The 23,397-nt window shown below is 47.8% G+C and overlaps 1 protein-coding gene across 1 annotated transcript in view; it reads left to right on the top strand.

Moving 5' to 3' along the window:
• Positions 1-23,397, top strand: part of LOC120055437 (piezo-type mechanosensitive ion channel component 2-like) — a 198,147-nt gene that overhangs the window by 93,417 nt on the left and 81,333 nt on the right. Inside the window, exons 13-19 of the mRNA XM_039003300.1 lie at positions 2,619-2,775; positions 3,853-3,918; positions 4,015-4,095; positions 12,312-12,440; positions 14,850-14,979; positions 16,464-16,648; positions 22,245-22,475. Coding sequence (XP_038859228.1) covers positions 2,619-2,775; positions 3,853-3,918; positions 4,015-4,095; positions 12,312-12,440; positions 14,850-14,979; positions 16,464-16,648; positions 22,245-22,475 — 979 coding nt within the window. The remainder of the gene's footprint in view (positions 1-2,618; positions 2,776-3,852; positions 3,919-4,014; positions 4,096-12,311; positions 12,441-14,849; positions 14,980-16,463; positions 16,649-22,244; positions 22,476-23,397) is intronic.

Here is a 23,397-nt window from a genome sequence, read left to right as displayed (position 1 = left end):
GTCTTCTCACAAAAAAAGAAAAACGTCTGTAGCGTCTGAACGGTTTGGCCCCACAAAATATGACCTCTATTATGAAAGATGAGCCTCTCACGAACACAGTGGTGTTCTGCGTTTTGCTCTGTAACCCCACAAGCGTCTTGGGACACTTTTAAAGTCAGTATATCTGATCTGCCAACTTCTGTAATTTCAGTAGTGTTTGAATCATCAGTGGAAAGGTGAGTCTCTCAGTAGGACGCCCACAAGCCTCACAAGACTAGTCTGAAGGTAGCTGGGTACCAGTTTAAAAAAATGAATCGATACCTTAAGGGGTTAAAAAACTCCTAATCAAATATTGTAGCTAAATGATCCTTGGTATGACCATTTTAAAACAATTCCATATGTTAGTTTAGTACAAACCCTCCCTGCTTAGACTCTCGAGGGTTTTACTATCGAGGTATCTTAACTCGGACCAACTGTTTTATAAAATATCCATATCTACTCTCATACTGTTTGTTGTTCACACATTCTCTACCGACGCTCTCATATGTGGGCAGTACGAGACAACACAGAGAAGCTCTCATATTGACAGCAGTAGGAGACAGCACAGAGAAGCTCTCATATTGACAGCAGTAGGAGACAGCACAGAGAAGCTCTCGTAGTGACAGCAGTAGGAGACAGCGCAGAGAAGCTCTCATATTGACAGCAGTAGGAGACAGCACAGAGAAGATCTCATATTGACAGCAGTAGGAGACAACACAGAGAAGCTCTCATATTGACAGCAGTAGGAGACAGCACAGAGAAGATCTCATATTGACAGCAGTAGGAGACAGCACAGAGAAGCTCTCGTATTGACAGCAGTAGGAGACAACACAGAGAAGCTCTCATATTGACAGCAGTAGGAGACAGCACAGAGAAGATCTCATATTGACAGCAGCAGGAGACAACATAGAGAAGATCTCATATTGACAGCAGTAGGAGATAACACAGAGAAGATCTCATATTGACAGCAGTAGGAGACAGCACAGAGAAGATCTCATATTGACAGCAGTAGGAGATAACACAGAGAAGATCTCATATTGACAGCAGTAGGAGACAACACAGAGAAGATCTCATATTGACAGCAGTAGGAGACAACACAGAGAAGCTCTCATATTGGCAGCAGTAGGAGAGCACAGATAAGCTCTCATATTGACAGCAGTAGGAGACAACACAGAGAAGATCTCGTATTGACATCAGTAGGAGACAGCACATAGAAGCTATCATATTGACAGCAGTAGGAGAAACACAGAGAAGCTCTCATATTGGCAGCAGTAGGAGAGCACAGATAAGCTCTCATATTGACAGCAGTAGGAGACAACACAGAGAAGCTCTCATATTGACAGCAGTAGGAGACAGCACATAGAAGCTATCATATTGACAGCAGTAGGAGAAACACAGAGAAGCTCTCATATTGACAGCAGTAGGACACAGCGCAGAGAAGCAGAGGACATGTTATAGAGGTATTTTGACATGCATAGACCAGTGACGTGCTTTGATAATGCAACCTATGGATTACAGAATAAAGTCAGGATTGTTCCATGCGAGACGGGAGTCAGGATTCAGTGGGATTCGGACTGGATAGGGAAATAGTTTTAGGCGGACAGAAGGAGATAGAACTTTCCCTCATGCCTCTCTGAATTGTTAACAGACTTCACGTCTGTGGATAGAGATGCCTATGTAGTGAATTGTGCTTAGGCCTATCAAATTTGTGACTGTCTAGAAGAGTCAAAATGACACGTTCTTTTATTTCCTGTTTCCTGTAGGGTTTATTAACTGCACTCGGGTCACGTGTGCAGTCCAGCGGTGTCAATTATGCCGCGTATGCTTTTTTGAATTCATGGCGACTTTGTAGGAAGTCAAAGAAAGTGCATGACCCTCCAGCTACGTGGTCAATGAAATGACATTGCTGATCTAAAGATTCCCGTTTTATCTTTCAACCACTACGGCTTCCATGTCACAACTTGGACAATGTGCAATTTTGTATTTTGTGTTCATCTGAATTGAAACATTCCATTTCGAAGAGTTTTCCCGAGACAGTCACAGGGTTCATGGTACCGGTGTTAAATTCTAGTCGGCACCTTCTCTCCTCCTGGCTTTGACTGTAAGGTCTGAGATCAATATTGTGTCTTGGAGAACTCAAGGTCTCTTACCAGTAATAATATAATATTCTGCTGGTTAGTTATTATTGGCTGATGCACCGGCAGATCAATTCAGACCAATTTAACTCCAATTGGGAAAAAGTCTGGCCAACAAAATAGATCTACAGTGCTTTAAACAATATAACTTTTATCTTGAGACTGATGTATATATAAACAAAACATCTGTTTGCTCTGGTTCCTTGTAATCTTGTAGTCTTAACAACATTTACATGTAAAGTCCTTGCATTAAATATACTGCCGTGTACCATCAATATAGGCCTACCGTATACCGCTTATGTTTATACATTTATTTTTACTTAAAAACTGTATAAATACAGTCAGTATTTGTACGACTGTATCTAACCTTGATCTAGGTGCTATAGATCTCAATGAGATTACATCTATTTGTCAATAGAGTCCTGGTCCAATATTGTCTCTGTCTTCCTCTCTCTCTCTCTCCAGTCTGTTCGGCATCTCATCCCTCATCCAGACGGACTGCTCCTCTACATGGAGGATGATAGTTAACCCTGAGCTGGCCTGGCACCACTTTGTTAACCCCATTATGCTGCTGCTGCTGTACTACACCCTGGCCACTCTCATACGTCTCTGGCTCCAGGAACCTATAGAGGTAGGTAACACCCTGGTATCTCTCATACGTCTCTGGCTCCAGGAACCTATAGAGGTAGGTAACACCCTGGTATCTCTCATACGTCTCTGGCTCCAGGAACCTATAGAGGTAGGTAACACCCTGGTATCTCTCATACGTCTCTGGCTCCAGGAACCTATAGAGGTAGGTAACACCCTGGTATCTCTCATACGTCTCTGGCTCCAGGAACCTATAGAGGTAGGTAACACCCTGGTATCTCTCATACGTCTCTGGCTCCAGGAACCTATAGAGGTAGGTAACACCCTGGTATCTCTCATACGTCTCTGGCTCCAGGAACCTATAGAGGTAGGTAACACCCTGGTATCTCTCATACGTCTCTGGCTCCAGGAACCTATAGAGGTAGGTAACACCCTGGTATCTCTCATACGTCTCTGGCTCCAGGAACCTATAGAGGTAGGTAACACCCTGGTATCTCTCATACGTCTCTGGCTCCAGGAACCTATAGAGGTAGGTAACACCCTGGTATCTCTCATACGCCTCTGGCTCCAGGAACCTATAGAGGTAGGTAACACCCTGGTATCTCTCATACGCCTCTGGCTCCAGGAACCTATAGAGGTAGGTAACACCCTGGTATCTCTCATACGTCTCTGGCTCCAGGAACCTATAGAGGTAGGTAACACCCTGGTATCTCTCATACGTCTCTGGCTCCAGGAACCTATAGAGGTAGGTAACACCCTGGTATCTCTCATACGCCTCTGGCTCCAGGAACCTATAGAGGTAGGTAACACCCTGGTATCTCTCATACGTCTCTGGCTCCAGGAACCTATAGAGGTAGGTAACACCCTGGTATCTCTCATACGTCTCTGGCTCCAGGAACCTATAGAGGTAGGTAACACCCTGGTATCTCTCATACGTCTCTGGCTCCAGGAACCTATAGAGGAAGGTAACACCCTGGTATCTCTCATACGCCTCTGGCTCCAGGAACCTATAGAGGTAGGTAACACCCTGGTATCTCTCATACGTCTCTGGCTCCAGGAACCTATAGAGGTAGGTAACACCCTGGTATCTCTCATACGCCTCTGGCTCCAGGAACCTATAGAGGTAGGTAACATCCTGGCCACTTTCATACGCCTCTGGCTCCAGGAACCTATAGAGGTAGGTAACACCCTGGTATCTCTCATACGTCTCTGGCTCCAGGAACCTATAGAGGTAGGTAACACCCTGGTATCTCTCATACGCCTCTGGCTCCAGGAACCTATAGAGGTAGGTAACATCCTGGCCACTTTCATACGCCTCTGGCTTCAGGAACCTATAGAGGAAGGTAACACCCTGGTATCTCTCATACGCCTCTGGCTCCAGGAACCTATAGAGGTAGGTAACACCCTGGTATCTCTCATACATCTCTGGCTCCAGGAACCTATAGAGGTAGGTAACACCCTGGTATCTCTCATACGCCTCTGGCTCCAGGAACCTATAGAGGTAGGTAACACCCTGGTATCTCTCATACGCCTCTGGCTCCAGGAACCTATAGAGGTAGGTAACACCCTGGTATCTCTCATACGTCTCTGGCTCCAGGAACCTATAGAGGTAGGTAACACCCTGGCCACTCTCATACGTCTCTGGCTCCAGGAACCTATAGAGGTAGGTAACACCCTGGTATCTCTCATACGTCTCTGGCTCCAGGAACCTATAGAGGTAGGTAACACCCTGGTATCTCTCATACGTCTCTGGCTCCAGGAACCTATAGAGGTAGGTAACACCCTGGTATCTCTCATACGTCTCTGGCTCCAGGAACCTATAGAGGTAGGTAACACCCTGGTATCTCTCATACGTCTCTGGCTCCAGGAACCTATAGAGGTAGGTAACACCCTGGTATCTCTCATACGCCTCTGGCTCCAGGAACCTATAGAGGTAGGTAACACCCTGGTATCTCTCATACGTCTCTGGCTCCAGGAACCTATAGAGGTAGGTAACACCCTGGTATCTCTCATACGCCTCTGGCTCCAGGAACCTATAGAGGTAGGTAACACCCTGGTATCTCTCATACGTCTCTGGCTCCAGGAACCTATAGAGGTAGGTAACACCCTGGTATCTCTCATACGCCTCTGGCTCCAGGAACCTATAGAGGTAGGTAACACCCTGGTATCTCTCATACATCTCTGGCTCCAGGAACCTATAGAGGTAGGTAACACCCTGGTATCTCTCATACGTCTCTGGCTCCAGGAACCTATAGAGGTAGGTAACACCCTGGTATCTCTCATACGTCTCTGGCTCCAGGAACCTATAGAGGTAGGTAACACCCTGGTATCTCTCATACGTCTCTGGCTCCAGGAACCTATAGAGGTAGGTAACACCCTGGTATCTCTCATACGTCTCTGGCTCCAGGAACCTATAGAGGTAGGTAACACCCTGGTATCTCTCATACGCCTCTGGCTCCAGGAACCTATAGAGGTAGGTAACACCCTGGTATCTCTCATACGTCTCTGGCTCCAGGAACCTATAGAGGTAGGTAACACCCTGGTATCTCTCATATGTCTCTGGCTCCAGGAACCTATAGAGGTAGGTAACACCCTGGTATCTCTCATACGTCTCTGGCTCCAGGAACCTATAGAGGTAGGTAACACCCTGGTATCTCTCATACGTCTCTGGCTCCAGGAACCTATAGAGGTAGGTAACACCCTGGTATCTCTCATACGTCTCTGGCTCCAGGAACCTATAGAGGTAGGTAACACCCTGGTATCTCTCATACGCCTCTGGCTCCAGGAACCTATAGAGGTAGGTAACACCCTGGTATCTCTCATACGTCTCTGGCTCCAGGAACCTATAGAGGTAGGTAACACCCTGGTATCTCTCATACGCCTCTGGCTCCAGGAACCTATAGAGGTAGGTAACACCCTGGTATCTCTCATACGTCTCTGGCTCCAGGAACCTATAGAGGTAGGTAACACCCTGGTATCTCTCATACGTCTCTGGCTCCAGGAACCTATAGAGGAAGGTAACACCCTGGTATCTCTCATACGTCTCTGGCTCCAGGAACCTATAGAGGTAGGTAACACCCTGGTATCTCTCATACGCCTCTGGCTCCAGGAACCTATAGAGGTAGGTAACACCCTGGTATCTCTCATACGCCTCTGGCTCCAGGAACCTATAGAGGTAGGTAACACCCTGGTATCTCTCATACGCCTCTGGCTCCAGGAACCTATAGAGATAGGTAACACCCTGGTATCTCTCATACGTCTCTGGCTCCAGGAACCTATAGAGGAAGGTAACACCCTGGTATCTCTCATACGTCTCTGGCTCCAGGAACCTATAGAGGTAGGTAACACCCTGGTATCTCTCATACGTCTCTGGCTCCAGGAACCTATAGAGGTAGGTAACACCCTGGTATCTCTCATACGCCTCTGGCTCCAGGAACCTATAGAGGAAGGTAACACCCTGGTATCTCTCATACGTCTCTGGCTCCAGGAACCTATAGAGGTAGGTAACACCCTGGTATCTCTCATACGTCTCTGGCTCCAGGAACCTATAGAGGTAGGTAACACCCTGGTATCTCTCATACGTCTCTGGCTCCAGGAACCTATAGAGGTAGGTAACACCCTGGTATCTCTCATACGCCTCTGGCTCCAGGAACCTATAGAGGTAGGTAACACCCTGGTATCTCTCATACGTCTCTGGCTCCAGGAACCTATAGAGGTAGGTAACACCCTGGTATCTCTCATACGTCTCTGGCTCCAGGAACCTATAGAGGTAGGTAACACCCTGGTATCTCTCATACGTCTCTGGCTCCAGGAACCTATAGAGGTAGGTAACACCCTGGTATCTCTCATACGCCTCTGGCTCCAGGAACCTATAGAGGTAGGTAACACCCTGGTATCTCTCATACGTCTCTGGCTCCAGGAACCTATAGAGGTAGGTAACACCCTGGTATCTCTCATACGTCTCTGGCTCCAGGAACCTATAGAGGTAGGTAACACCCTGGTATCTCTCATACGTCTCTGGCTCCAGGAACCTATAGAGGTAGGTAACACCCTGGTATCTCTCATACGTCTCTGGCTCCAGGAACCTATAGAGGTAGGTAACACCCTGGTATCTCTCATACGTCTCTGGCTCCAGGAACCTATAGAGGTAGGTAACACCCTGGTATCTCTCATACGTCTCTGGCTCCAGGAACCTATAGAGGTAGGTAACACCCTGGTATCTCTCATACGTCTCTGGCTCCAGGAACCTATAGAGGTAGGTAACACCCTGGTATCTCTCATACGTCTCTGGCTCCAGGAACCTATAGAGGTAGGTAACACCCTGGTATCTCTCATACGCCTCTGGCTCCAGGAACCTATAGAGGTAGGTAACACCCTGGTATCTCTCATACGTCTCTGGCTCCAGGAACCTATAGAGGTAGGTAACACCCTGGTATCTCTCATACGTCTCTGGCTCCAGGAACCTATAGAGGTAGGTAACACCCTGGTATCTCTCATACGTCTCTGGCTCCAGGAACCTATAGAGGTAGGTAACACCCTGGTATCTCTCATACGCCTCTGGCTCCAGGAACCTATAGAGGTAGGTAACACCCTGGTATCTCTCATACGTCTCTGGCTCCAGGAACCTATAGAGGTAGGTAACACCCTGGTATCTCTCATACGTCTCTGGCTCCAGGAACCTATAGAGGTAGGTAACACCCTGGTATCTCTCATACGTCTCTGGCTCCAGGAACCTATAGAGGTAGGTAACACCCTGGTATCTCTCATACGTCTCTGGCTCCAGGAACCTATAGAGGTAGGTAACACCCTGGTATCTCTCATACGTCTCTGGCTCCAGGAACCTATAGAGGTAGGTAACACCCTGGTATCTCTCATACGTCTCTGGCTCCAGGAACCTATAGAGGTAGGTAACACCCTGGTATCTCTCATACGTCTCTGGCTCCAGGAACCTATAGAGGTAGGTAACACCCTGGTATCTCTCATACGTCTCTGGCTCCAGGAACCTATAGAGGTAGGTAACATCCTGGTATCTCTCATACGCCTCTGGCTCCAGGAACCTATAGAGGTAGGTAACACCCTGGCCACTCTCATACGCCTCTGGCTCCAGGAACCTATAGAGGTAGGTAACATCCTGGCCACTTTCATACGCCTCTGGCTCCAGGAACCCATAGACACAAAAGGTAACAACACAATTCTAGAATGGAATGGCTATCAATTCTGCAGTAGAATGGACATGGTTCTGATTTCAAAATGTATATTCGAAAATACACTCTCTCCCAAGCGTCTACACTCTGCTCTTTCTCTCTCTCTCTCTCTCTCTCTCTCTCTCTCTCTCTCTCTCTCTCTCTCTCTCTCTCTCTCTCATATCTCTCTCTCTCTCTCTCATCTCACCTCATCACCCCATCCATTACATCACCCCATCCCACTACATCACCCCATCCCACTACATCACCCCATCCCATTACATCACCCCATCCCACCCCATCCCATTACATCACCCCATCCCACTACATCACCCCATCCCATTACATCACCCCATCCCACTACATCACCCCATCCCACTACCTCACCCAATCCCACTACATCACCCCATCCCACTACATCACCCCATCCCATTACATCACCCCATCCCATTACATCACCCCATCCCATTACATCACCCCATCCCACTACATCACCCCATCCCACTACATCACCCCATCCCACTACATCACCCCATCCCACCCCATCCCACCCAATCCCACTACATCACCCCATCCCACTACATCACTCCATCCCATTACATCACCCAAACCCACTACATCACCCCATCCCACCTCATCACCCCATCCCACCTCATCACCCCATCCCACTACATCACCCCATCCCACTACATCACCCCAACCCATTACATCACCCCATCCCACTACATCACCCCATCCCATTACATCACCCCATCCCACTACATCACCCCATCCCACTACATCACCCCATCCCACTACATCACCCCATCCCACCTCATCACCCCATCCCATTACATCACCCAAACCCACTACATCACCCCATCCCACCTCATCACCCCATCCCACCTCATCACCCCATCCCACTACATCACCCCATCCCACTACATCACCCCAACCCATTACATCACCCCATCCCACTACATCACCCCATCCCATTACATCACCCCATCCCACTACATCACCCCATCCCACTACATCACCCCATCCCACTACATCACCCCATCCCACTACATCACCCCATCCCATTACATCACCCAAACCCACTACATCACCCCATCCCACCTCATCACCCCATCCCACCTCATCACCCCATCCCACTACATCACCCCATCCCACTACATCACCCCAACCCATTACATCACCCCATCCCACTACATCACCCCATCCCATTACATCACCCCATCCCACTACATCACCCCATCCCACTACATCACCCCATCCCACTACATCACCCCATCCCACTACATCACCCCATCCCACTACATCACCCCAACCCATTACATCATCCCATCCCACTACATCACCCCATACTACTACATCACCCCATCCCACTACATCACCCCATCCCACCTCATCACCCCATCCCACTACATCACCCCATCCCACCTCATCACCCCATCCCACTACATCACCCCATCCCACTACATCACCCCATCACCCCATCCCACCCCATCCCACTACATCACCCCATCCCACCTCATCACCCCATCCCACTACATCACCCCATCCCACTACATCACCCCATCCCACTACATCACCCCATCCCACTACATCACCCCATCCCACCCCATCCCACTACATCACCCCATCCCACTACATCACCCCATCCCATTACATCACCCCATCCCACCTCATCACCCCATCCCACTACATCACCCCATCCCACTACATCACCCCATCCCATTACATCACCCCATCCCACTACATCACCCATCCCACTACATCACCCCATCCCACCCCATCCCATTACATCACCCCATCCCACTACATCACCCCATCCCACTACATCACGCCATCCCACTACATCACCCCATCCCACCCCATCCCACCCCATCCCATTACATCACCCCATCCCACCCCATCCCACCCCATCCCACTACATCACCCCATCCCACCCCATCCCACCCCATCCCATTACATCACCCCATCCCACTACATAACCCCATCCCACCCCATCCCATTACATCACCCCATCCCACTACATCACCCCATCCCACTACATCACGCCATCCCACTACATCACCCCATCCCACTACATCACCCATCCCACTACATCACCCCATCCCACTACATCACCCATCCCACTACATCACCCCATCCCACCCCATCCCACTACATCACGCCATCCCACTACATCACCCCATCCCATTACATCACCCCATCCCACTACATCACCCCATCCCACCCCATCCCATTACATCACCCCATCCCACTACATCACCCCATCCCACTACATCACGCCATCCCATTACATCACCCCATCCCACTACATCACCCCATCCCACTACATCACCCCATCCCACTACATCACCCCATCCCACTACATCACCCCATCCCACTACATCACCCCATCCCACTACATCACCCCATCCCACTACATCACCCCATCCTACTACATCACCCCATCCCACTACATCACCCCATCCCACTACATCACCCCATCCCATTACATCACCCCATCCCATTACATCACCCCATCTCACTACATCACCCCATCCTACTACATCACCCCATCCCACTACATCACCCCATCCCACTACATCACCCCATCTCACTACATCACCCCATCCCACCCCATCCTACTACATCACCCCATCCCATTACATCACCCCATCCCACTACATCACCCCATCCCACCCCATCCCACCCCATCCCACTACATCACCCCATCCCACTACATCACCCCATCCCACTACATCACCCCATCCCACCCATCCCACTACATCACCCCATCCCACCCATCCCACTACATCACCCCATCCCACTACATCACCCCATCCCACTACATCACCCATCCCATTACATCACCCCATCCCACTACATCACCCATCCCATTACATCACCCCATCCCACCTCATCACCCCATCCCACCTCATCATTAATAGGAAAGCCTGTACTGTAGGTCCTGTACTGTAGGTCCTGTACTGTAGGTCCTGTACTGTAGGTCCTGGGTAGTAGGTCCTGTACTGTAGGTCCTGTACTGTAGGTCCTGTACTGTAGGTCCTGGGTAGTAGGTCCTGTACTGTAGGTCCTGTACTGTAGGTCCTGTACTGTAGGTCCTGTACTGTAGGTCCTGGGTAGTAGGTCCTGTACTGTAGGTCCTGGGTAGTAGGTCCTGTACTGTAGGTCCTGTACTGTAGGTCCTGTACAGTAGGTCCTGGGTAGTAGGTCCTGGGTAGTAGGTTCTGGGTAGTAGGTCCTGTACTGTAGGTCCTGTACTGTAGGTCCTGTACTGTAGGTCCTGTACTGTAGGTCCTGTACTGTAGGTCCTGTACTGTAGGTTCTGGGTGTAGGTCCTGTACTGTAGGTCCTGGGTAGTAGGTCCTGTACTGTAGGTCCTGTACTGTAGGTCCTGTACTGTAGGTCCTGTACTGTAGGTCCTGTACTGTAGGTCCTGTACTGTAGGTCCTGGGTAGTAGGTCCTGTACTGTAGGTCCTGTACTGTAGGTCCTGTACTGTAGGTCCTGTACTGTAGGTCCTGTACTGTAGGTCCTGGGTAGTAGGTCCTGTACTGTAGGTCCTGTACTGTAGGTCCTGTCCTGTAGGTTCTGTACTGTAGGTTCTGTCCTGTAGGTTCTGTACTGTAGGTTCTGTACTGTAGGTTCTGTCCTGTAGGTTCTGTCCTGTAGGTTCTGTCCTGTAGGTTCTGTACTGTAGGTTCTGTACTGTAGGTTCTGGGTAGTAGGTTCTGTTCTGTAGGTTCTGTCCTGTAGGTTCTGTACTGTAGGTTCTGTACTGTAGGTTCTGGGTAGTAGGTTCTGTACTGTAGGTTCTGGGTAGTAGGTTCTGTCCTGTAGGTTCTGTACTGTAGGTTCTGTCCTGTAGGTTCTGTCCTGTAGGTTCTGTGCAGTAGGTCCTGGGTAGTAGGTTCTGGGTAGTAGGTCCTGTACTGTAGGTCCTGTACTGTGGGTCCTGGGTAGTAGGTCCTGTACTGTAGGTCATGTACTGTAGGTCCTGGGTAGTAGGTCCTGTACTGTAGGTCCTGTACTGTAGGTCCTGGGTAGTAGGTCCTGGGTAGTAGGTCCTGTACTGTAGGTCCTGTACTGTAGGTCCTGGGTAGTAGGTCCTGTACTGTAGGTCCTGTACTGTAGGTCCTGGGTAGTAGGTCCTGTACTGTAGGTTCTGTACTGTAGGTTCTGTACTGTAGGTTCTGGGTAGTAGGTTCTGTACTGTAGGTTCTGTCCTGTCCTGCTGGTAGAACTTGATGATGGTAGTCACATCAAACAGACTGTAGATGTTATATTTTCAACCTGTCAATCAGACCATGTTGGAGATTTTTGATTAGATGTTAGGTAATACATCCGAGATTTCTCTGCTTTTAAAAAACAAAATCCTTTATTTTCAACAGGAGAATGAAGAAGAGGAGGGAGAGGACGGAGAGGAAGAGGAGGAGGTGGTTGGGAACGGCACCGGGAACTCTGCGGACAAGAGGAGACATCTGTGGTGGAAAGCAAACCAACGCACGGAGGAGAGAAACGTAGGAGATCCTGACTCGTATAGCGCTCAGGCTTTTCTCTTTCTGGGTAGTAGTAGGTTCTGTACTGTATGTTCTGTCCTGTATGTTCTGTACTGTAGGTTCTGTACTGTAGGTTCTGTACTGTAGGTTCTGGGTAGTAGGTTCTGTACTGTAGGTTCTGTACTGTAGGTTCTGTACTGTAGGTTCTGTCCTGTAGGTTCTGTACTGTAGGTCCTGGGTAGTAGGTCCTGTACTGTAGGTCCTGTACTGTAGGTCCTGTACTGTAGGTCCTGTACTGTAGGTCCTGGGTAGTAGGTCCTGTACTGTAGGTCCTGGGTAGTAGGTCCTGGGTAGTAGGTTCTGTACTGTAGGTCCTGGGTAGTAGGTCCTGTACTGTAGGTCCTGTACTGTAGGTCCTGTACTGTAGGTCCTGGGTAGTAGGTCCTGGGTAGTAGGTCCTGTACTGTAGGTCCTGTACTGTAGGTCCTGTACTGTAGGTCCTGGGTAGTAGGTCCTGTACTGTAGGTCCTGTACTGTAGGTCCTGTACTGTAGGTCCTGTACTGTAGGTTCTGTCCTGTATGTCCTGTACTGTAGGTCCTGTACTGTAGGTCCTGTACTGTAGGTCCTGGGTAGTAGGTCCTGTACTGTAGGTCCTGTACTGTAGGTCCTGTACTGTAGGTCCTGTACTGTAGGTCCTGGGTAGTAGGTCCTGGGTAGTAGGTCCTGTACTGTAGGTCCTGGGTAGTAGGTCCTGTACTGTAGGTCCTGTACTGTAGGTCCTGTACTGTAGGTCCTGGGTAGTAGGTCCTGGGTAGTAGGTTCTGTACTGTAGGTCCTGTACTGTAGGTTCTGTACTGTAGGTTCTGTCCTGTAGGTTCTGTACTGTAGGTTCTGTACTGTAGGTTCTGAGAAACGTAGGAGATCCTGACTCGTATAACTCCTTTTCTCTTTATCTCACCTGGTGTGTTAATGCAGTAGAACATATTGATCATTGTGGAAGAAAGTTCAGCGATACGAATAAAAAGGACAAGCTGTGGTGGAAGTCTCACCAATGGACGGAGGAGAAACTTAGGAGAACCATTATAAAACCTCTGACCTTGCTTTATTTCAGAATGAATACACACTTTATTAATGCATTATAAACCATTGATTATCGGGTAGATTGTGAAGTGTAGTTCAGCAATAAAAGGCACAGATTATATAACGTATAACACTCCATGACCTTAACTGACCTCGGGGGTACATTCACCTCGGGGTATTTTTGATGCTTTATAAACTATTGATTATTGGTTGAAAGATAAAACAGGAATCCTTAGATCAGCAATGTCATTCCATTGACCACGTAGCTGGAGGGCCATGCACTCTCCTTCTCTTTACCTCTCTCTACCTCTCTCTTCCTCTCTCTACCTCTGTCTTCCTCTCTCTACCTCTCTCTTCCTCTCTCTACCTCTCTCTACCTCTCTCTTCCTCTCTCTACCTCTCTCTTCCTCTCTCTACCTCTCTCTTCCTCTCTTTACCTATCTCTGCCTCTCTCTGTCTCTCTCTGCCCCTCTCTGCCTCTCTCTGCCTCTCTCTTCCTCTCTCTTCCTCTCTCTTCCTCTCTCTTCCTCTCTCTACCTCTCTCTATCTCTCTCTACCTCTCTCTACCTCTCTCTACCTCTCTCTACCTCTATCTTCCTCTCTCTTCCTCTCTCTTCCTCTCTCTACCTCTCTCTACCTCTCTCTTCCTCTATCTACCTCTCTCTTCCTCTCTCTACCTCTCTCTACCTCTCTCTGCCTCTCTCTACCTCTCTCTACCTCTCTCTACCTCTCTCTCTACCTCTCTCTGCTTCTCTCTGTCTCTCTCTTCCTCTCTCTGTCTCTCTCTGCCGCTCTCTGCCGCTCTCTGCTTCTCTCTGTCTCTCTCTTCCCCTCTCTTTGCCTCTCTCTACCTCTCTCTGCCTCTCTTTGCCTCTCTCTGCCTCTCTCTCTCTCTACCTCTCTCTCTACCTCTCTCTGCCTCTCTCTCTCTACCTCTCTCTACCTCTCTCTACCTCTCTCTCTACCTCTCTCTACCTCTCTCTACCTCTCTCTACCTCTCTCTCTCTGCCTCTCTCTCTCTCTACCTCTCTCTACCTCTCTCTACCTCTCTCTCTCTCTCTCTCTCTCTCTACCTCCCTCTCTCTCTCTCTCTCTACCTCTCTCTCTCTCTCTCTACCTCTCTCTACCTCTCCTTGCCTGTTTTCTTTTTCCTTGTTCTAGCTGCTTTCTACCCAGGATGGCTACAGTACATCTGAGGTAGGTATCGTACTGTACTGTAGCACAAATATGCTACATGTTCTGCTACATGTTCTGCACTGTAACTTACTACGCTGCACATGAAAACAAATGACTTGACTAGGAAAACCCCTCTGGGCCGTAACCCATATTGTTGTTGTGTTGTTCCACAGGGGTTGACTGCAAAGTCCAACGGGACGTCTTGTGACATCTCCACCCTGAACACGGTGGAGAATAGACCGGTCGGTCTGGACCTGTACTCCACCCCACAGTATAAAATGGATCAAACCAATAACATTACAGGTGAGTTTTACTGTACTGTACACACACTGGGCAAACGTTTCTGCTCGCAATTTCTGTGAGGAGGGAAATTTAGTGAACTGGACCCTGGTCAAAAGTAGTGCACTAAAGTAGTGCACTATATCGTTATTCCTTATGACACTCCATAGGGCCCTGGTCAAAAGTAGTGCACTAAAGTAGTGCACTATATCGTTATTCCTTTTGACACTTCATAGGGCCCTGGTCAAAAGTAGTGCACTAAAGTAGTGCACTATATCGTTATTCCTTATGACACTCCATAGGGAGTCTCCAGTTTGTAGTCCTAAAAACCGGAGCTGAAACTTCTTGTTCAGCCCATTTCTATGGGGTAAATGAATGCGGAAATGAATGAGGAAATGTATGGGTAAATGAATGGGGAAATGAATGGGGGAAATGAATGGGGAAATGAATGGGGAAATGAATGAGGAAATGTATGGGGAAATGAATGGGGAAATGAATGGGGGAAATGAATGGGGAAATGAATGAGGAAATGAATGAGGAAATGAATGGGGAAATGAATGGGGGAAATGAATGGGGAAATGAATGGGGAAATGAATGGGGAAATGAATGGGTTTTTTGGGATAAATAAGGTCTGAGGTTAACACAGGCTCAGGAGATATTATACGTTTTGATTCTACAGTCTCTCTACCTCTCTAATTCATGAATTATGAAGACGTTATGCGCTTTATGTGCTTATTTTGATATCACAAATGCTTCAAAATTCACAGAAAGGGACATTAGCTTGATGAAGATGATCTTACAGAACAAATTGTATCAGATTTAAGCCTGTGACTACAAAAAGACGCCATTACTATTTCTCTCTGTACCTTCTGTATGTACTGTAGATGTCCTGTGACTACAAAAAGACGCCATTACTATTTCTCTCTGTACCTTCTGTATGTACTGTAGATGTCCTGTGACTACAAACAGACGCCATTACTATTTCTCTCTATACCTTCTGTATGTACTGTAGATGTCCTGTGACTACAAACAGACGCCATTACTATTTCTCTCTGTACCTTCTGTATGTACTGTAGATGTCCTGTGACTACAAAAAGACGCCATTACTATTTCTCTCTGTACCTTCTGTATGTACTGTAGATGTCCTGTGACTACAAAAAGACGCCATTACTATTTCTCTCTGTACCTTCTGTATGTACTGTAGATGTCCTGTGACTACAAACAGACGCCATTACTATTTCTCTCTGTACCTTCTGTATGTACTGTAGATGTCCTGTGACTACAAAAAGACGCCATTACTATTTCTCTCTGTACCTTCTGTATGTACTGTAGATGTCCTGTGACTACAAACAGACGCCATTACTATTTCTCTCTGTACCTTCTGTATGTACTGTAGATGTCCTGTGACTACAAAAAGACGCCATTACTATTTCTCTCTGTACCTTCTGTATGTACTGTAGATGTACTAAATAACATATCTGGTATATTTATATCTTTATCTAAAACAGAGAAGAAGAATGGAAGTGTGTTTGATGTCAGTCCAACCGTGGGAGGAGAGGCTGCTGGGAAGGAGGAGGAGGAGGAGGAGGCGGAACAGGAGGAGGAGGAGGAGGAGGGCAGAGTGAATGCTGTTGTAACAGTGTTCAGGTTCATTATGAAGCAGAGCTATATCTGTGCTCTCATAGCCATGATGGTGAGGAAACACAGTGACTGGTTCCTCTGGTGACTGTGGTCTCTCTGGTCTCTCTAGTCTCTCTGGTCTCTCTGGTGACTGTGGTCTCTCTGGTCCCTCTGGTCCCTCTGGTCCCTCTGGTCTCTCTGGTGACTGTGGTCCCTCTGGTCCCTCTGGTGACTGTGGTCCCTCTGGTGACTGTGGTCCCTCGGGTGACTGTGGTCCCTCGGGTGACTGTGGTCCCTCTGGTCCCTCTGGTGACTGTGGTCCCTCGGGTCCCTCTGGTGACTGTGGTCCCTCTGGTGACTGTGGTCCCTCGGGTGACTGTGGTCCCTCGGATCCCTCTGGTCCCTCTAGTCCCTCTGGTCCCTCTAGTCCCTCTGGTGACTGTGGTCCCTCGGGTGACTGTGGTCCCTCTGGTCCCTCTGGTGACTGTGATCCCTCTGGTGACTGGTCCCTCGGGTGACTGTGGTCCCTCTGGTCCCTCTGGTGACTGTGGTCCCCCTGGTGACTGGGGTCCCTCGGGTGACTGTGGTCCCTCGGGTGACTGTGGTCCCTCGGGTGACTGTGGTCCCTCTGGTGACTGTGGTCCCTCGGGTGACTGTGGTCCCTCGGGTGACTGTGGTCCCTCTGGTGACTGTGGTCCCCTGGGTGACTGTGGTGACTGTGGTCCCTCTGGTGACTGTGGTCCATCTGGTGACTGTGGTCCCTCTGGTGACTGTGGTGACTGTGGTCCCTCTGGTGACTGTGGTCCCTCTGGTGACTGTGGTCCCTCTGGTGACTGTGGTGACTGTGGTCCCTCTGGTGACTGTGGTGACTGTGGTCCCTTGGGTGACTGTGGTCCCTCTGGTCCCTCTGTGACTGTGGTGACTGTAGTCCCTCTGGTGACTGTGGTCCCTCGGGTCCCTCTAGTCCCTCTGGTGACTGTGGTCCCTCGGGTGACTGTGGTCCCTCGGGTCCCTCTGGTGACTGTGGTCCCTCGGGTCCCTCTGGTGACTGTGGTCCCTCGGGTGACTGTGGTCCCTCGGTGACTGTGGTCCCTCGGGTGACTGTGGTCCCTCGGGTCCCTCTAGTCCCTCTGGTGACTGTGGTCCCTCTGGTGACTGTGGTCCCTCGGGTGACTGTGCTCCCTCTGGTCCCTCGGGTGACTGTGGTCCCTCTGGTGACTGTGGTCCCCCTGGTTACTGGGGTCTCTCTGGTGACTGTGGTCCCTCTGGTGACTGTGGTCCCTCTGGTGACTGTGGTCCCTCTGGTGACTGTTGTCCCTCTGGTGACTGTGGTCCGTCTGGTGACTGTTGTCCCTCTGGTGACTGTGGTCCCTCTGGTGACTGTTGTCCCTCTGGTGACTGTGGTCCCTCTGGTGACCGTGGTCCCTCGGGTGACCGTGGTCCCTCGGGTGACTGTGGTCCCTCTGGGGACTGTGGTCCCTCGGGTGACTGTGGTCCCTCGGGTGACTGTGGTCCCTCTGGTGACTGTGGTCCCTCGGGTGACTGTGGTCCCTCTGGTGACTGTGGTGACTGTGGTCCCTCTGGTGACTGTGGTCCATCTGGTGACTGTGGTCCATCCGGTGACTGTGCTCACGTCAAGGCTAAAGAGAGCATACTGTATGTCGTCTGACAAAGTTGATTTACTGTTAAACAAATGCCCCGCTTTACGCTTCTTCCCCCAATTCGTTTTGTTTTACGATTAATTTCATTCGAATGAATCATGAACGATTATTATATACGAAACAAACTATTCACTTCCTCATTGTAATTGTAATTGAGTTCAATTGCGGTTTAATCGAATCGTGTGAATTAAAAAAAGTTATTTGTGAATCACGAACTGTAATTTTAGGAAAAAAATAGTTAGCTTTAGCCTTCCTTTTTGGATTATGTTGCTGCAAAACTTGTTTTGTAGATATTTCCAGTTTAATTTGGGATCCAATGTATGGGATATTTTAACTCAATAGATGCTAGTCAGCCTGAAGACAACACTTTCTAAGGTAGATAAATATGACTAAACTAAGAAACGGTACATTTCCTAAAGATAATGTGTTTTGCTTGCTTCATTGTCTAAAAAGTGTTAAATGTGTTAAATGTAAATTCAAGTTGACTAGAAGCTGACAAGCAGCTTGTGAGAGTAAGAATAGGCCTGATTACCTCAGTAGACTGTTATATATTTCAGTTAGCATATCAATTATACAAAATGATGTATGTGTGTCTTTTCGGAGGGGTTGGGTTAAAAGCGGAAGTAAAATTTTGGTTGGACGTTGTGTTGACCAATAAAATGATCTTAATCTATGAATCCCTTCGCGCGCCAATCCCGTTAACGGGATTGATTTGACAACACCCAGTGAAATGGCAGCGCGCCAAATTCTAAAACAGAAATAATGAATAAATCATACAAGTGTTATACACCGGTTTAAAATGAACTTCTTGTTAATCCAGTCACAGTGTCAGATTTCAAAAAGGCTTTACGGCGAAAGCACACCATGCTATTATCTGAGGATAGCGCCCCATCAAACAAACACAGACAATCAGAATTCAACCCGCCAGGCGCGACACACAAGTCAGAAATAACATAATTCATGCCTTATCTTTGAAGATCTTCTTCTGTTGGCACTCCAATATGTCCATTAACCTTTAACGAGTCACCAACCCGGATCCGGGATCACCCCCCACTCCCCCCCCACTGAGTAGCATAGCTAGCATAGCGTCACAAGTAAATTGTAGCATCTAAATATCATTAAATCACAAGTCCAAGACACCAGATGAAAGATACAGATCTTGTGAATAAAGCCACCATTTCAGATTTTTAAAATGTTTTACAGGGAAGACACAATATGTAAATCTATTAGCTAACCACGTTAGCATAAGACACAATTTTTTTACTCCAACAGTTTTTTCCTGCGTCAGTAGCTATCACTAATTCGACTAAATAAAAATATATATAGCCACTAACCAAGAAACAACTTCATAAGATGACAGTCTGATAACATATTTATGGTATAGCATAGTTTTTTTTTGAAAAATGTGCATTTTTCAGGTATAAATCACAGTTCTACATTGCAGCTGCAATCTGAAATAGTGCTGACGCAGCCAGAACAATTACAGAGACCAACGTCATATAACTAATTACTTATCTTAAAACATTTCAGAAAAATACACAGCGTACAGATATTGAAAGCCCAACATCTGGTGAATCCAAACAATATTTCAGATTTATTAAATGTTTTATAGCGAAAACAAAATGTAGCGCTAAATTAGCATAGCCACGCCAGCCAGAACCAGCTGGGCGCCCGCGACCAGTTCACATGCACGACAGATATATGAAATAACATCGTAAATTGGGTCTTACTATTGCTGATCTTTCATCAGAATGTTGATCAATGTGTCCTTAGTCCTGATGAGTCGTTCAATCCATTCATAATGGCAACTTTCCCTCTTCATTTAGCATATGTACTGGTCGACTGGCCAAAGTAAAAAAAGTCACAGAACGGAACACGGCAAAACTCCCGAAAAAATTCAAATAATCTGATTAAACTATATTGAAAAAACATACATTAAGATGATATGGTCACATGTATCAAACAAACTTCGAGACGGAGATAGTTTTCATCCGTAACGGCAGCAAAACAGTAGACAATCGCACCTCCAAATAGCGCGAATCAGAGAACCGGAAGTTGTCGGTCACGCCAAAGAAATAGGTCTTATTTCACGTCAGTACAAGGTAAACAAAAAATTTCTCCTCTGACGTCCTCTTGACACCCAGAGGAAGACGAATGAAGTGTGTTTCGGGTCATAGGTGGCGTGACCATATATAGGCAGAGCGTTGAAGCGAGCATACACATCTTGCATTCTTCTTCTTGGTCAGGGAAAGTGCTGTCAAATGACTTCTGTTTAACTCAGAGACAAAATTGAAACGGTTTTAGAAACTATAGATTGTTTTCTATCCAATGGTATTAATTATATGCATATAGTAAGAGCAATAATTGAATAAGAGGCAGTTTAATCTGTAGAGGAAATTATGCTAATGCGAAAACAGCACCCCCTATAGTGGCAAATGGTCATTTTGTTCGATTAATTCTGTCGTTATATCCCCAAAATGTCCATTTATTTGGCGCGTTTGATTCTGAAAATACACCGGTTCCAACTTGCGCCACATGACTAGAAAGTATCTAATAAGTTACCTGTAAACTTGGTCCAAACATTTCAAACAACTTTCCTAATCTAACTTTAGGTATTTTTTTACGTAAATAATCGATAAAATTTAACGACGGGATAAACTGCGTTCAATAGCGGATAAAAACAAAGTGGAGCGAGCTTTCAGGTCACGCGCCTCTAACAAACAGTACACTTCACTCGACCCTCGTTCTGAACTGCCCTACTTCTTCATTTCTCAAAGGAAAAACATCAACCAATTTCTAAAGACTGTTGACATCTAGTGGAAGCGATAGGAACTGCAAGCAAGTGCCTGAGAAATCTAGATCCCCATAGAAACCTATTGAAAAGAGAGTGACCTCAACAACAAAAATCCTGGATGGTTTGTCCTTGGGGTTTCACCTGCCAAATAAGTTATGTTATTCTCACAGACATCATTCAAACAGTTTTAGAAACTCAGAGGGGTTTCTATCCAAATCTACTAATAATATGCATATCCTAGCTTCTGGGCCTGAGTAGCAGGCAGTTTACTTTGGGCACACTTTTCATCCGGACGTGAAAATAGTGCCCCCTAGCCTTAAGAAGTTTTAATCTCGAGATACCTCTGCCTAAAACTCAGCCGGGATTTCAATGGTGCTATCCCACTTCTGACACCAGTGTAGTTAATTTAATTAAAAATGTTTTCATTTAGCATTCATTTAACTAGGCAAGTCAGTTAAGAACAAATTCTTATTTACATTGACTGCCTACCCCGGCCAAACCCGGACAGCCTTGGGCGCCTCCCTATGGTACTCCCTATCACGGCAGGATGTAGTACAGCCTGCATTTGAACCAGGGACTGTAGTGATGCCTCTTGTACTGAGATGCGGTGCCTTAGACCGCTGCACCACTCGGGAGCCTTAGGAGGGGTACCCTGACCAGGACTGGTCCCTGTGACTGTCATTCCAAAACCATTAAAACACTAAAACCTCTTGGTAAGTTCACTAGGATTTTACAAATCATTAAAACACTAAAACCTCTTGGTAAGGTCACTAGGTGATGTACTAAGGTTGTTTACAAATAAATTAATAACATTTGTTCATATATTATATTTTTATTCGCTTGCCTCATTTTTCTCAAAACATTATCTGTTAAACAGTAAATCAACTTTGTATAGTCTAACTTACTATAAACTGTTTTTGTGATCGTGATCACACTAGGCCTACCTATGTTTTTTTGAGGAATTGTAGACTCTGAGGTTTTGTGGCATTTGCTCCCCCCCCTCTCTATCTCTCCCTCCCCATCTCTCTCTCTCTCTCTCTCTCTCTCTCCCTCTTTCTCTACCTCTCTCTCTCTCTCTCTCTCTCTCTCCCTCTTTCTCTACCTTTCTCTACCTCTCTCTTTCTCTCCCTCTTTATCTCCCCCCTCTCTCTCTCTCTCTCTCTCTCTCTCTCTGTTCCTCCGCCTTCTCTCTCTTCCTGTCTCTCCCTCCCCAGGCGTGGAGCATCACGTATGTTAGCTGGCTGACGTTTGTGTTCCTGATGTGGTCGTGTATGTTGTGGATGGTGAGAGATCGTCGTCGTTACACCATGCTAACCTCTCCCTTCATGGTGCTCTATGGGAACCTGCTCATTGTTCTACAGTACATCTGGAGCTTTGAGCTGCTGGAGCCCGTAACTGGACTCTTCCTCAAGAAGGACGTGCCTTTCAGTGAACTGGGATCCAAGGTAATTCAATGGAACTGGAAGAAGGAACTGTTCTGTCACTGTTTTGAGGAATTGTTTATTGTGGAACTGCTGAGTATGCGAAAGTACTGCAACTGTTGCCGTTTAGGACCGGGTCTCAATTCGTCATTAGGGGTGGAAGGTAGCCTAGTGGTTAGAGTGTAGGGGTGGAAGGTAGCCTAGTGGTTAGAGTGTAGGGGCGGCAGGTAGCCTAGTGGTTAGAGTGTAGGGGCGGCAGGTAGCCTAGTGGTTAGAGTGTAGGGACGGAAGGTAGCCTAGTGGTTAGAGTGTAGGGGCGGAAGGTAGCCTAGTGGTTAGAGTGTAGGGGCGGCAGGTAGACTAGTGATTAGAGTGTAGGGGTGGAAGGTAGACTAGTGATTAGAGTGTAGGGGTGGAAGGTAGCCTAGTGGTTAGAGTGTAGGGGCGGCAGGTAGTCTAGTGGTTAGAGTGTAGAGGCGGCAGGTAGCCTAGTGGTTAGAGTGTAGGGGCGGCAGGTAGACTGGTGGTTAGAGTGTAGGGGCGGCAGGTAGCCTAGTGGTTAGAGTGTAGGGGCGGCAGGTAGACTGGTGGTTAGAGTGTAGGGGCGGCAGGTAGCCTAGTGGTTAGAGTGTAGGGGCGGCAGGTAGACTGGTGGTTAGAGTGTAGGGGCGGAAGGTAGCCTAGTGGTTAGAGTGTAGGGGCGGCAGGTAGACTGGTGGTTAGAGTGTAGGGGCGGCAGGTAGCCTAGTGGTTAGAGTGTAGGGGCGGCAGGTAGCCTAGTGGTTAGAGTGTAGGGGCGGCAGGTAGACTAGTGGTTAGAGTGTAGGGGCGGCAGGTAGACTGGTGGTTAGAGTGTAGGGGCGGCAGGTAGCCTAGTGGTTAGAGTGTAGGGGCGGCAGGTAGACTAGTGGTTAGAGTGTAGGGGCGGCAGGTAGACTAGTGGTTA

The sequence above is a fragment of the Salvelinus namaycush genome, chromosome 11 (genome assembly GCF_016432855.1).
Source record: "Salvelinus namaycush isolate Seneca chromosome 11, SaNama_1.0, whole genome shotgun sequence".
In the NCBI taxonomy this organism is placed as follows: domain Eukaryota; kingdom Metazoa; phylum Chordata; class Actinopteri; order Salmoniformes; family Salmonidae; genus Salvelinus; species Salvelinus namaycush.
The sequence above is the reverse complement of the archived record's forward strand: the minus strand, read 5'-3'. Positions and strand labels throughout refer to the sequence as shown.